The sequence below is a fragment of the Triticum aestivum genome, chromosome 5D, assembly GCF_018294505.1.
Source record: "Triticum aestivum cultivar Chinese Spring chromosome 5D, IWGSC CS RefSeq v2.1, whole genome shotgun sequence".
Classification (NCBI taxonomy): domain Eukaryota; kingdom Viridiplantae; phylum Streptophyta; class Magnoliopsida; order Poales; family Poaceae; genus Triticum; species Triticum aestivum.
Genome location: NC_057808.1, coordinates 49717421 through 49730813, shown reverse-complemented (window position 1 = coordinate 49730813; position 13393 = coordinate 49717421). Strand labels below are relative to the sequence as shown.

Genomic DNA, 13393 nt, shown 5'->3' with positions numbered 1-13393 from the left:
ACTCTGTATGACAGAGAGGTATCTCTGGGCCCTCTTAGTAATACAACATCACAAGAAGCTTGCAAGCAAAGTGACTAAGGAGTTAGTTACGAGATGATGTATTACGAAACGAGTAAAGAGACTTGCCGGTGACGAGATTGAACTAGGTATGGAGATACCGACGATCGAATCTCAGGCAAGTAACATACCGACAAACAAAGGGAAATACGTATGTTGTCATAAAGGTTTGACCGGTAAAGATCTTTGTAGAATATGTAGGAACCAAAATGGGCATCCAGATCCCGCTATTGGTTATTGATTGGAGAAGCGTCTCGGTCATGTCTACATCATTCTCGAACCCGTAGGGTCCGCACGCTTAACGTTCGTTGACGATATAGTATTATATGAGTTATGTGAATTGGTGACCGAATGCTATTCAGAGTCCCGGATGAGATCACGGACATGACGAGGAGCTCCGGAGTGGTCCGGAGGTAAAGATTAATATATAGGACGATGCTATTTGGTCTCCGGAAAGGTTTCGGAATGCACCGGGTATTCATTGGGTCACCGGAAGGGGTTCCGGGAGACATATAGGGAGTATATGGGCCTAATGGGCCAAGGGGAGGAACACACCAGCCCACAAGGGTCTGGCGCGCCCTCTCCCTGGCCGCCGGCCCTATAGGGAAGGAAAGGGGGGGCACCTAAGGCAAGGGAGCCTCCGGCCCCCCTCCTACCTTCTCCTCCACCCCACAAGAAAGGAAAGGGGGGCGCGGACAGGGCAGGAGCCCAGGGCGGGCGTCGGCCATCTTCGGGGCGCCCTAGGCTGCCTCCCCTCCCCCACCTATATATATGAGAGGAGGGAGAGGAGCAACACACACCACGATCCCCAACCCGTGTGCGGTGCCCCGTCTCCTCTAGTTCTAGTTCCTCCTCCGTCCACGTCCGTTGTGCTTGGCAAAGCCCCGCGGATAGTTTCACCACCACCGTCACCACGCCGTCGTGCTGCCGGAACTCATCTACTACTACGCCCGTCTTGCTGGATCAAGAAGGCGAGGACGTCATTGAGCTGAACGTGGCTGAACGCGGAGGTGTCGTACGTTTGGTACTTGACCGGGCAGATCGTGAAGGTGTACGACTACATCACCCGCGTTGAAAAACGCTTCCGCTTAACGGTCTGCGAGGATACGCAGACACACTCTCCCCTCTCGTAGCTATGCATCTCTATGGATAGATCTTGCGTGTGCGTAGAAATTTTTTGTTTTCCATGCAGCGTTCCCCAACACTTGATGTATCGCGGGCTTTGCTAATATAGTTGGATCATATGGTGTTTTCTCCTCTCTATCTTGTTGTGATGAATTGAGTTTTCCCTTTGAGATCTCGTTTTATCAGATTGAATACTTTTATAGATTTGAGAGCACTTGATGTATGTCTTGCTATGAATATCAGTGGTGACAATGGGGTATCATATTGATTCACTCGATATATGTTTTGGCACTCAACTCGCGGATTTCTAAGGTGACATTGGGGTAATCTATGCATGGGGTTGATGCACATTTTCATCCTTGTTTCTTCGGTAGAAATCTTGGGGCACTCTTTGAGGTTCTTTGTGTTGGATTAAGTATTATAAATCAGAAATTGTTTGATGCATATCGTATAATCAACTCACGGATACTCCTGGTGACATTGGAGTATTTAGGTGACATTAGATTTGGTTGATGTGTATTATATGGTGTTATTTAGTACAAACTATTAGATAGATCGATCGGAATGGATAACTTGGTGTTATTTTAGTACGAACTCTTGGGTAAGATCGATCGAAAAGGATAATTTTGAGGTGGTTTCGTACCCTGCAAACAATTTCGTCTTATATTCTCCGCTAGATAAGAACTTTGGAGTGATTCTTCATCGCACGTTGAGGGATGGTTATATGATCCAATTATATTAGCATTGTTGAGAGATTGCACTAGCGAAAGTACGGACCATAGGCCTCATTTTCAAGCATTGCAATACTGTTTGTGCTCACTTTTGTTACTTGCTACCTTGCTGTTTTTTATTGTTACCATTACAAAAAGCAATATCTACCATCATTACGACACTTGTATCACCATCTCTTCGCCGAACTAGTGCATCTATATAATTTACCATTGTATTTGGTGTGTTGGGGACACAAGAGACTTTTTATTATTTGGTTGCAGGGTTGTTTGAGAGAGACCATCTTGATCCTACGCCTCCCACGGATTGATAAACCTTAGGTCATCCACTTTATGAAAAATTGTTACTGTCCTACAAAACTCTGCGCTTGGAGGCCCAACACAAGTCTACAAGAACAAGTTGTGTAGTAGACATCTCCAGATTACTTATTATCAATAACAACAAGCATTTTTCATCTCAAAGTATATTTAAAAGTGAAAACAATGTATTGTATTGTTTATCAAAATTGGATGATGAGATAGTTCATTGTGTTGGACTAAAATAGGAGAACACAACTTCATTAGAAACAATAATGCTTCTTATTTCAATATATACATAAGATTGTATACTCTGATATATAAGAATAATTATGAAAATAACTTTAAATACCTTATACATATCTCCTTCAATTTGATTCAAAGTGAAAGACAACACATTAACTATTATGTGCTTTGTTCATCTGGTTGTCGCATCATCTTTATCCATCAAAAGCAATGTATTTCAAGCCTGGATTATGTTGGTTGGAAAAAGGATCACAACAGAGGCACAATTGCCTACAACTTAACACCATATCGGCATAGTTGCAGTGGGTAAAAGGATGTTGCCTCCGGAGTTAGGGCATATACTGTAATGTATGGCCAGCCCCTCTTATTAAATAACTGCGGGCAAAAAATCCTATTACTATATCAAGCGGCCAGCTTGGTGAGCTACCAACAAAAAATACAATCAGTGATGTAGATGCAGATAAATTTATGATTTAATTGTAACCTACTACCTCTCAAACTTAATTAAAAAACTTTTTTAACACTATGATAATGTAAAAAAAAGTATTATATTTTTTAGTAATACAGAGGAGTATTATGTATTCGTTGAAATGTTTTTGAAGTTTAAAAATACTCCTACCATTTTCAGTATAATATACAAAAATAACTCTTCCCTGCAAAAGGAAAAGGTAGACGTGCTCTGCACGCAAGTTTTCTATACGTGACAAAGGGGAAAGACCAAACGTAGTTTCCGGTTAGGCGCAACCGGAACCAGGCGGAGCACACGAGCCGCGTCCGTGGGTCGAACACCCGCACCTTCCCAGTCCCCTCGCCTCGCCTCCCCTCCCTAAACCTTTATCCGCGGCGCAGAAACCCTACTTCAATCTCGTCGCCGGGCCGGGACGACGTGATCGAGGATCTCGTCGCTTCTCTTCTTCGATCGCGTCTGCCGCAGTCGCCAGCCCCCGCAGGTGTGTCTTCCTCGCCTCCTCAATCTTCTGCGAGTGTTGGTTTACGCGCCACAAATCCCCTTGCGAGATCAGTTCCCCGCCGCGGATCGCATTTAGATATCAGTTTCGCGCCGCGGATTGCATTTCGACATCAGTTTCGCGCCGCGGGTCGCATTTCGACATCAGTTTCGCGCCGCGGATCGCATTTCGAAATCAGTTTCGCGCCGCGGATGGCATTTCGAGATCCCGTGAATGCGAATCTGACCTGGTGATCTTCCCCGTTCATGCTTCGATTTTGCAATCTGGTCTACGTTTAGGGCGTCGTCCTTCTATCCTCCAATTTGTGAATTGAGGCTCCTGATCTAGGACGTGACAGGGGTCGTACGTGCACTTATTATGTTTCAAGTCTTCCGGGATATGCGAATTTGCGACTTCAATTGGTTGATATGTGGTTTATTAAATTTTGCTTCAGTTTGATACATATGTATCTGTTATGTTATAATGTATGCATTATAGATCATAAGGGGAATGCTTGGATATTATACACTTGGCTATGACCATAATAGAAGTGATCTAGTATTCAGACAGTAAAGGTGGCAGTTAATGCTGGTATATTATGAGGACTATCTTGAATGCACATATTAGTTCTTATTCAAACAACTCCTATTATGTGGACTATCTTGAATGCACATATTAGTTCTTATTTAGACAGTAAAGGAGTATTTGAGTACACTTGCTATTAATCATACAGTTAGGTTAGCATTTATTGCAAGATGGCTATACATGCCCTTATATTTGTGTGGTTTAGTTTTTATCGGTTTATATGCTGCTGTTCATAGTAGTGATTTTGTAACAATACCTTTCCATTGTCACTCATTTTGCGTTTACTCAGCTTATATGTTTCTGTGTTTCTGCTGTATCAGGTTCTAAGAAAGATGACTCCTCAAAGGGCGAGGAGGGGTCGCAGGCATGGGGGTAATCCCAGGACTCAGGAAGATAAGGATCAGCTTAGTAATAATCAATCTCTACCACTTACACTATATTTTCTCCTCTTTCCATCTCTCTCTCTCTCTCTCTCACGCACAATCCATTCTTTAAAGGGGTCCAAAAACTCATAACCGCTACACTCTATGCCACTACTACGAGGGAGAAAAAGAGTATTAGAGGTATAAGATGTTATGTTTATTTTTTAACAGAGTTCTAGCATGTAGTTCTGGTTACTTATTTTCTTAATTTTGAAAAAATGCAGAGGAGGCCAAGACTATGGGAGAGAGTGAGAAATACGTAAACATTTTTGCAAACAATCCGATTCAAGGTGTGGGTGTGCTCAGCTATGCTTTACTGAATAAAAACAACTTGCTTGCCACTTGTTTACTGGAATATCTTCATTCCGACCCAAGCTCTAGGCATCATGACGTGGCTGGTAGGCTTCCTACATTACTAGTTGTTATTGTTTTATGCAATAATCTAGAAATGCTCTCTCATGTGGTCTAGTAATTATAGGACGAACTCCCCTGCATTTTGCTGCCCGAGGTGGAAACATTGTTCTGATGGACAGTCTGGTGAACACTCATCACGTTGATGTGAATGCAACAGATAATTCAGGGTTAACTCCATTGCATTTGGCAGTTTTCTATGGTATGACTGCTTCTGTGGTGACGCATTTGTCACCATTTCAAATTTCTGGTTCTTGTTGCCGTCATGTTATGAATATTCATTTGTGTTTTCCTTTCAGATAATACTGATGCTCTACTTGAACTGATGAGGCTGGGAGCAACCATTGAGGGGAATACTTGTTTTGGGAAGGCTATCCACAGCGCTGCCTTTTTAGGAAGTCTTGGGGCTATTAAAGCTATTCACCAGGATTTCCCCAATGAGGTGGCTTTTTTTTTCATCCTATGCATCAGATAGTTTTCTTTACTCGGTTCTGTAATGTGGTTTATATTTGCGTTTATTTGCTAATAGGTAAACATTGCTAGTGCTGGAAATTTCACGCCACTTATTTGTTCCCTGTTCGGCACTTCAGTTGACTGTCAGAACTTTCTTGCAGGGGTAATAACATTTTACTTATTATATTTATAATGTTTTCCCTGTTCATAGTTTCACACTAATTCATATTTGCTCTTCTATAATTTTGCCATTTGAAAGGTATCTGATGTGGGTACTCTTCCCTTGTTCACCAAAGTGGCATTGGTTAAAACCAATGAGGCTGAAGCTCATGCTCTTATGAAAACGCTTTTAAACCATGGAGCAGATGTGAACATATTGGACCAGGTCTTCGTCGGTCTCTTTGTGGATTTATTAGGTGTCATGTTATGTTGTTTTCTCTCCTTTTGACATGTATCTCTTAAAAATATAGGATTTTCTTGAAGAACCAGCATTGGTCATCGCCGCCAAAAACAAATGGAATCTGGTCATCGACCTTTTATTTGATAGAACAGAACAGATAGCTGGCATAGAGGACTGGACCGTTGCAAATTTACTCAGCCATGTCCAGACAGAAGAGTTCTTGCATCAGGTATTGTTTTGACTTCAGTGTTCAATGCTTCCGTTTTTCTTGTGGCATAATTTATTTACATTTCACAAATCCATTATGCTTTAGGACCGTTTGAGGAAAGCAAATAAAGTCCAGCAGCTGCGCCCCAGAATAATTGTTGAACTGGAAGCTAGAAATGTTGTTGTCGCGACCTATCTTTGCAAGGTAAGTCCAAAAGTATGGATTTCCTGAGTAGCAAAGTGTCGGCTTGCCAGTTTCAGTCATGTTACAATTCGAATATGGCGATGCACCCATGAAACTGAGTCCTATAAACACGTAGAATTGTCGCCATTGCATCCTTATTCCAATCATTGCATCAGTACAAATTGTGATGTATCATGAAGACTTGAACTATATTTCCTTTATGTGGCAGGCTTTAAAATCTGATGTGGATGAATGGCAGTGGAGCAACATCAGCAGTCTATGCGACCTCTGTGTACACTTTGGAATAATGTCATCTGAATATGAAATAACAGTGGAATGTATTTCTACGTACATAAGTGCTTATTTCTCAAAACAGGTTGGTCATGCAGTATTTTGTTATACCGATTACACAATAAGCTGTATCTTATTTTCTTAACAGTATCATGGTAAAATAAGTAGCTTGTTAATATGCTAACTAGGCACTTCCCAGGAATGCTGGATGCCCAGTTTGTGTACTAGTTTTGGACTTCTGTTGGATGACCAGATTTGCATTGGGAATAGTTTATAAAAGCTGTATATCCTTGTGATTTGGGATTAGTTTATTGCTAGTATGCTTACATTTACATAAAATTGTGCTGTTGAATTGATTTACTGTTACTGAGGCGGCGTTGCCAAGGCAGTTGCTGCTGGGCAGTAACCATTTATGCTTCTGGATTTATTTATTTTATATGCAGTATTTCCCATATAGACGCCGTCGACATACATTATTCCCAAACCGTCAATTTTGAACTTACATGTGTAATGCTCTAAATCGGATACATTAGTTTTGATGATTGGTCGTTTGTATTCCTTGCAGCAATATGATAAGGCTCTTTTAGCTATAAAGGCTTGTCTTGCCCTGGAACCGGACAACCAGGAATTCATCGGACTCCACACGTAAGATACTTCTGTGACTACATATCAGTTAATGTTTATGTAGTTTTGTGACTACATATCAGTTAATGTTTATGTAGTTTTGTGACTACATATCAGTTAATGTTTATGTAGTTTTGTGACTACATATCAGTCAATGTTTATGTAGTTTTGTGACTACATATCAGTCAATGTTTATGTAGTTTTGTGACTACATATCAGTTTGTGTTTATGTTCTGTAACTGTTAATTCACATTCAATCTTTACAGAGTGGTGAAAAGGTTATCTGAAGAGAATACAGCGAGTACAAGTGGGCCTTCGCAGTAAAGCTGAGTGTCTTCGATCACAATGTCTCTGGGATACACCTGTCGCAACTTCTGGTTACTGTTTGAATGATCTAGTGTAGTTAGCCTAGCTGTTTCTGGTTATGTTTGGAGTCTGATGATATATGCGAAGGTTTCCAGTCTTGAGACTGGCTTCGTGTGTGGATCTTGCATGATCCGGTTTTTATGTGCTGTGGTTCTTTGCAACCCAGCAATGCAAGGTAACTCTAAATGTTTCTAGCTGGGAGTTTTGAGTCTTGTGCAGTCTGATGATATATGTGAGGGTTTCCAGTCTGAGACTGGCCTCATGGTGCGGGTAAACAGACCTTGGTTCCTGTAAATGAGATCGGATAGGGTTCTGCTAAAAAAAACTGTTTGATGGAACCATGATGGTCTAATCAGTGTTCGGTGATGATGTGACTGGATACATCTTGGTTAATGGAAACATGATGTTCCCACTGTTCTTTAAACTGGAACGGCCAAGTAACATATTTTCTGTTGGCCGATTGGTTTATCTTTTAGTTTGTTGTTGGATGGTTGATGTTTATTTGAAGTTTGCAGTGTTTCTATGATCCACACGCGGCATTATCTTTTCGTTTGCTTTATAGAATCTGTTCTATGTGTCCTGTTGATATGAAACATTACCTACGGCAGATTACCTACGGTAACTAAAACTACATCGAAGACATATTACACATTTCTTTGGGGTTCTCTACGAAGTCCCCAGTACACACATCTGCTATCCTAGTCTCACTATAAGATTACACTTGTACTTTTTAAAATGGCTACTTGTGGACCCAATTACGTCTGAGATATATCTACCATCATATTTGTATCGAGGAAAGAACATAAATTTCAGTTTCACCAAAGACCGCTACCAGCCATCAAAATTTGCTATTACATAGAATGTCTCCCGCCAAAGCCAAAACCACAAAAATGTTTCCCTGCAAAAAACTACCTCAACAATTTCCTGTGACAATCATTTCAGGCAGGGCGCAAAAGAATAGGGTTTCAAACCTGCACCTGCCGTCTACAATGGAAACAGAGAAGAAAACTGGACATGACATTCCCCAGAAATCACGCATTCTACATCCAATCATTCCAACACCTCTCCATCCGTGCTTGCACACAGAAATTGCTTCACTGAACCGAACGGTAAAGCTGGTGCGTGAAGCTTGCGGTTCGACCTTCCTGTATCTTTCAGCTGCAAGTGTGACTGACACTCATGGTGTTGGTACAATTTTTCTCGTCTTGACAGTGTATGAACAAGCCGCAGGGTGTTCCTCAATGCGCAGGCTATCTACCTTACAAATCTTCAGAGTCATCTTGTAGACTAAGCCGGTGAATTGCAACCCCATTCTTTGCTGTTGCGACATGGCCCCATTTCCCAAGACGAGGTTCCTAAGAAAATGGAGATAATCAAGTCATGCTGTTGAAGATACAATAGTGTATGATAATTCGTTTCGTGCTGCTACACGAAATATCTTGAGTGCAAACATAAGAATGACCATCATTAGTGTTATCATGTCTGCATATCGTGAAATTTTTTCAATATAAAAAGTGACAACTCTCTCAGCCTCTGGATCATACTACGCGCGCAACCAAATTTCACCAGCTAAAAAAGATGGGAAAAACTCTTACTCGGCCAACACCAGCAACAATGAAGCGTCCCAATTTTGCTATTGCAAGAGAATTGACAAAGCCATCCTGCCCATGACAAATTGCAGATCAGACTTACAAAAGGGTCATACAGAAAAGATAGGGTACTCATTATGGTAGTAAGTAATGACCACCGGGGTTAAGTAGAATAATGCAAGTTCAATACCAGTGGCAAGTCGAACAATGGCTGCATCCCTTTTGAATCAGGTTGAATTGTCCAAAGGCGAACAACACCATTTGCTGCTCCAGACGCAGCCAGATCAGAACCTTTTCTTGCAGCAACAGCACTAATCCATGAATGAGCTGATGAAAGGCTTTGAGGCTTACAAATTCCATTTTCTGCATAGTTGCACGAGGAATAAACATGACATAATCTCAGTTGTTGAAATGAGGGAGCATACAGGAAGGCAATGTTCTCTCTGCATTGACCACAAGTACCAAACTACCAACGCATGGTGAAAAAGGGAAATATGACTAATATTGCCTGGTTAAATAACATCTTTGCATAGTTTCCAATCACTATAAGAAGCTAAACAAATAATGATAAAATCCTACCATACCTTGCATCAAAAGAAATGATTCTTTTTTTATCGCAGAAAGAGAGCAGCGGAATTGAGAAAGTATCTTTTACCTTTGGGCAACTTTTCATCAGCACTGTCAAGTGAACTAGGAGCTAATGCTGGATGGGCATTTTTTATTATGTGAGTAGGCTTCTTTCTCATAACACTCCAAAGCTCGAGGCTTCCGTCATCTGATCCAGACAAATATTCCTTGTCATCGATAAAACAGCAGCACTCCAAAGACACAGCAGGCGCGCGAAAGACTAACTGTGACTCCTCCGGTATCTGCCAAGAAATGGAAGCTTATTAAATGGGAAGGTAAGTCCTGACATTACAAGGTTTTCGCCTACATTTCTTAACAGAGAAAGGCATGTCTGTTCGAGAATTAAAGCATCTCTCCTTGGTTGCATGAAACAAAGATGAAAGTGTCATTTACATGTTCACACATTGTTCAAAACCTTACATGAGGTCTTATCAGGCTACCTATTTATTGAAAACAGCTAGACATGCAGATAATCACACAGTGTCTCGCCTATTTATTGAAAAACACAGCGTTATCTGATAGTAGCACAAACATATTAAGCGTAGAAGCTACAGCGAACGAAACAGAGCAAAGTGCAAATTACCTTCCAAAGATGCATTGTTCTATCCCGTGCTACAGTCAGAAGTCTATCTTTGCTGAGTGCATCAGTTGTCAATATTTCACCTTGATGACCATATAGGCAGTGCATGTATGTTCTATCTTCAGCATTCCACTGCATTATTGAACGATCATAAGAACCAGAGAATAGCTCCGAAGAGTCCAGGCCAAAAGCAAGACAGGATACTGGCCCTCTATGTCCACTGAATGCCTGCAGAACAGCAGAAAACAATACTGAATTAAATTACATAAGCAGGGCAAACAATTAACATCATCAATAGTAGTAAAATTAACTCCGACTCATGAGGGCATCAATAGTGATAGTATATGTTACTTCCAGAAAGATGTGCACAACGGTAAAGAGTGGATCCAAAAGGATCATGGATCTTGCGTGATAAGCTAGTGCAGGGGCCAAAGAAATAAGAAGCGCCCAAAAGAGGGAAAGGCCATCATTGGCAATTTAGCATTGGACAATAGGTTATATGTATTTGAAGTTTGATAAATACAGACTGACAGAATATTACAAGGCAAAAGTAAGCTATACACACTGACATTAAACGAAAGAACATCCACAATCCAACTGAAAATGCTGCTCTCTGAATCACAAACAAACAGCTTACACTTGTCAACGGATCCTGATATGGAACTCAAGTTCCGTGTGAATTGACCTAAGAATACATCCGGTCAGTAGCAGACCCCAAACAAATATCTACGAAGGGCTACAGCATTCTACATTGATCAATACTGACAACAATATCTTGGGTCTCGTAGGTAGTGAACACGTGACATGGGGGGGGGGGGGTACTTTTCTACAAACAGCCTTGGCAAATGCAACATGTATAGATATATAACGTTATTCCTTGCTACTTTGTGATTGTACTCCACCTTCCAGAAAAACTATGAGCGCAGTAACAAAACAATGTTTGATAGCTTATATTGCCTAAATAACATTGAGAAGGCGATAACAGCTCAAGAGAAACATCTCGGATGAATATAAGTGGTTTGCCTTGATTTGTTTTGGGTTATTAGCCAGTATGACTCTGATATACAACACACATACATGGAAATAATATAAGCTACCCATTCCGTCACACAAATTAATAAAGAAAATCAATTTTCAATTTTTACAAGCATGATAGTTCCTGCTAGCTAGCTGTACAATTTTGCTTTTTATCATTGTTTTGGTTTGCTCCTGTCAGGACCTTCTGTTTTTCAGTTTTTGTTTGCCTTGTTTTGGTTGGGCCGTTACAAATTCTACGGCATCTTGACAGTTTCTTGTAATATACAATGACACATTAGGGTGCTTGTTCGAGAAAAAGGAATCAAACTTGCAAGCATTTCTCTGAATAATATGGTTAGCTCTTATATCATCGAAAGATGAGTACCACACCTGTATGTGCTCCCGTGTTCGAACATCCCACAAATGGATATGCCTATCGAAGCCACCAGTGGCCAAGTATCGCCCATCGGAACTAACAGCCAGTGCAAGCACCTGCTGGCTTCTCTTTTTAGACAGAGGAGCTTTAGCATGGTGCGAAACCAACACCTTTTCAGTTGGCCACAAATACTTCTCGCTTTTCCCGGTCTCGACATCCCAATGGAGGATAACTCCATCTTTGGACGCCGAAAAGCCCTTGTCACTGTCCTTAGACAGAGCAACGGCAGTCACTGGCTGCCGGTGCTTGGCTATAAATTTGAATCCATCCTGCTGTCCCGGCGGTAACACCCTGCAAATTGCAATGCCTTGTCACATACATAAGGTCAAAAATCCTACTGCATCATTTTGATTTGAGCAAGGCAGTCTAAGGGAGGTGCCTATATAGCATCAAAACAACCGGGTTGCAAAATGGAAGGACACTAATTTTTTTATAAAAGATTAAATTCGCAGAGAATTGCTGCTCACCTTGCGGCAAGGCTCAGGCGCTGCCTGCCGCTCTCCACGAGCTGCTTCTTCCGGAGGAGCTTGGCGACCCGCCTCCCCCCGGGCAGACCATCATCCTCGTCGTCATCTTCGTCGTCCTCCTCCTCCTCTTCCTCCTTGTTCCTCTTCACCGCGTCGGTGATCCTCTCCAGGTACTCCTTGGTCATCCGCAACCTCTTCTCCCCGGCCGTTTCCAGGTCCTCCTTCTCCTCCTCCTCATCCTCGCCCACGACGGCGCCGCCCAGCGCGAGGGCGTCGTCGTCGCTGTCCCCGCTCTCGATGTCCTCGTCCGCGCGGGCGCGGCGGCGCTTGGGCTCCGACTCGAAGAAGGGGTCGTCTCCGGCGGCGGCGGACGAGGGGCGCTTGCCCTTGCCCTTGCCCCGCGGCGGCGGCGGCTTCTTGCTGCTGCGGTTGCCGCGCGGCGCCATTGGTCGGTGTGGTGGGGGGGAGGAAGGGGGTGGTAAGTTAGGGTTTTAGGATTCCTTTCTGCGGCGGGGTTTTGCGCCGGAGTCCGACCGCCCAGTTAGTACCGTTTCGTGGGCTTTTTGTGGGCCAGTGGGATGCTGGGCAGGAAACTAGGCCCATTTGTGTGGTTACAGATTCGCGCGCTCTCCCTCTTTTTTTTTTTTTTTTGAGGATCACAGATCCTCTTTTATTTATGCGGAAGCAACTAGCCCTAAAACAATTCCCCTAAAAAACTAGACCTAAAAAAATGCAGGAGCAACTTGGGATAAGGGCAGGACATGTCTTGCTCTTCCCCAATTGTCCATCTCAACAAGTCTAGATATTTTCAGACAATCCCACTTGTAAGGGATAAATGGGATTGGCCGGATTGTCTGCCACATCAATCCGGACATGCATGCCTCATCCAAACACCATCCCTAGGCCATTGTTTTACCTCCTCTACTCCTCTCTTCCTTACCCTGCCTAAGAACGACACCCACCTTGCCGTCGTCGTTCCAACGACTAAGCTTGTGAGCACATAAATCACCAGGACCAAATCGTTCGCCATATTACATCAGTTTTCCTTTCCAACGATCGAACTTTTTTTGAACTTGTTTATAATGCATTTCCACTCTTTATTTGTAAGCCTTCGAAAATGAATCGATATTCCAAGATAGCAAACGGGAGCTTACCGACCTCATAGCCAAAGTTGTTTAGAATGATGCTCTTCCTCTTTGACGTGCTCAAAGCAGAATAATTCACTTTTTTTGGAAAAATATCTTAAGTCTGCACACTTGCTAGAAAAGGCAAACGATTGGTTTCATACTATCTGTCTTGTTCACGTCGTGCTCCATAAAAATGATAGTATCACC

The 13393-nt window shown here is 42.3% G+C and overlaps 2 protein-coding genes across 2 annotated transcripts; one reads left to right on the top strand and one right to left on the bottom strand.

The window, feature by feature from the left end:
- The first annotated feature begins 3174 nt into the window (after window positions 1-3174).
- LOC123124277 (alpha-latrocrustotoxin-Lt1a) lies at window positions 3175-7767 on the top strand. The gene is made up of 13 exons (XM_044544929.1): window positions 3175-3403; window positions 4306-4393; window positions 4483-4548; window positions 4632-4805; window positions 4886-5020; window positions 5118-5260; window positions 5348-5434; window positions 5531-5656; window positions 5742-5900; window positions 5985-6083; window positions 6292-6438; window positions 6919-6998; window positions 7244-7767. The coding sequence occupies exons 2-13, from the start codon at window positions 4318-4320 to the stop codon at window positions 7299-7301; spliced, it is 1350 nt and encodes a 449-aa protein (XP_044400864.1). The 5' UTR covers window positions 3175-3403; window positions 4306-4317; the 3' UTR covers window positions 7302-7767.
- A 336-nt stretch (window positions 7768-8103) lies between these two features.
- Window positions 8104-12573, bottom strand: LOC123119374 (U3 snoRNP-associated protein-like YAOH). The gene is made up of 7 exons (XM_044539165.1): window positions 12060-12573; window positions 11547-11883; window positions 10143-10367; window positions 9588-9801; window positions 9123-9295; window positions 8939-9004; window positions 8104-8698 (listed from the first exon to the last, which is right to left on the bottom strand). Exons 1-7 carry the CDS (start codon window positions 12503-12505, stop codon window positions 8603-8605), a joined length of 1557 nt encoding a protein of 518 aa, XP_044395100.1. The 5' UTR covers window positions 12506-12573; the 3' UTR covers window positions 8104-8602.
- Window positions 12574-13393: the final 820 nt, after the last annotated feature.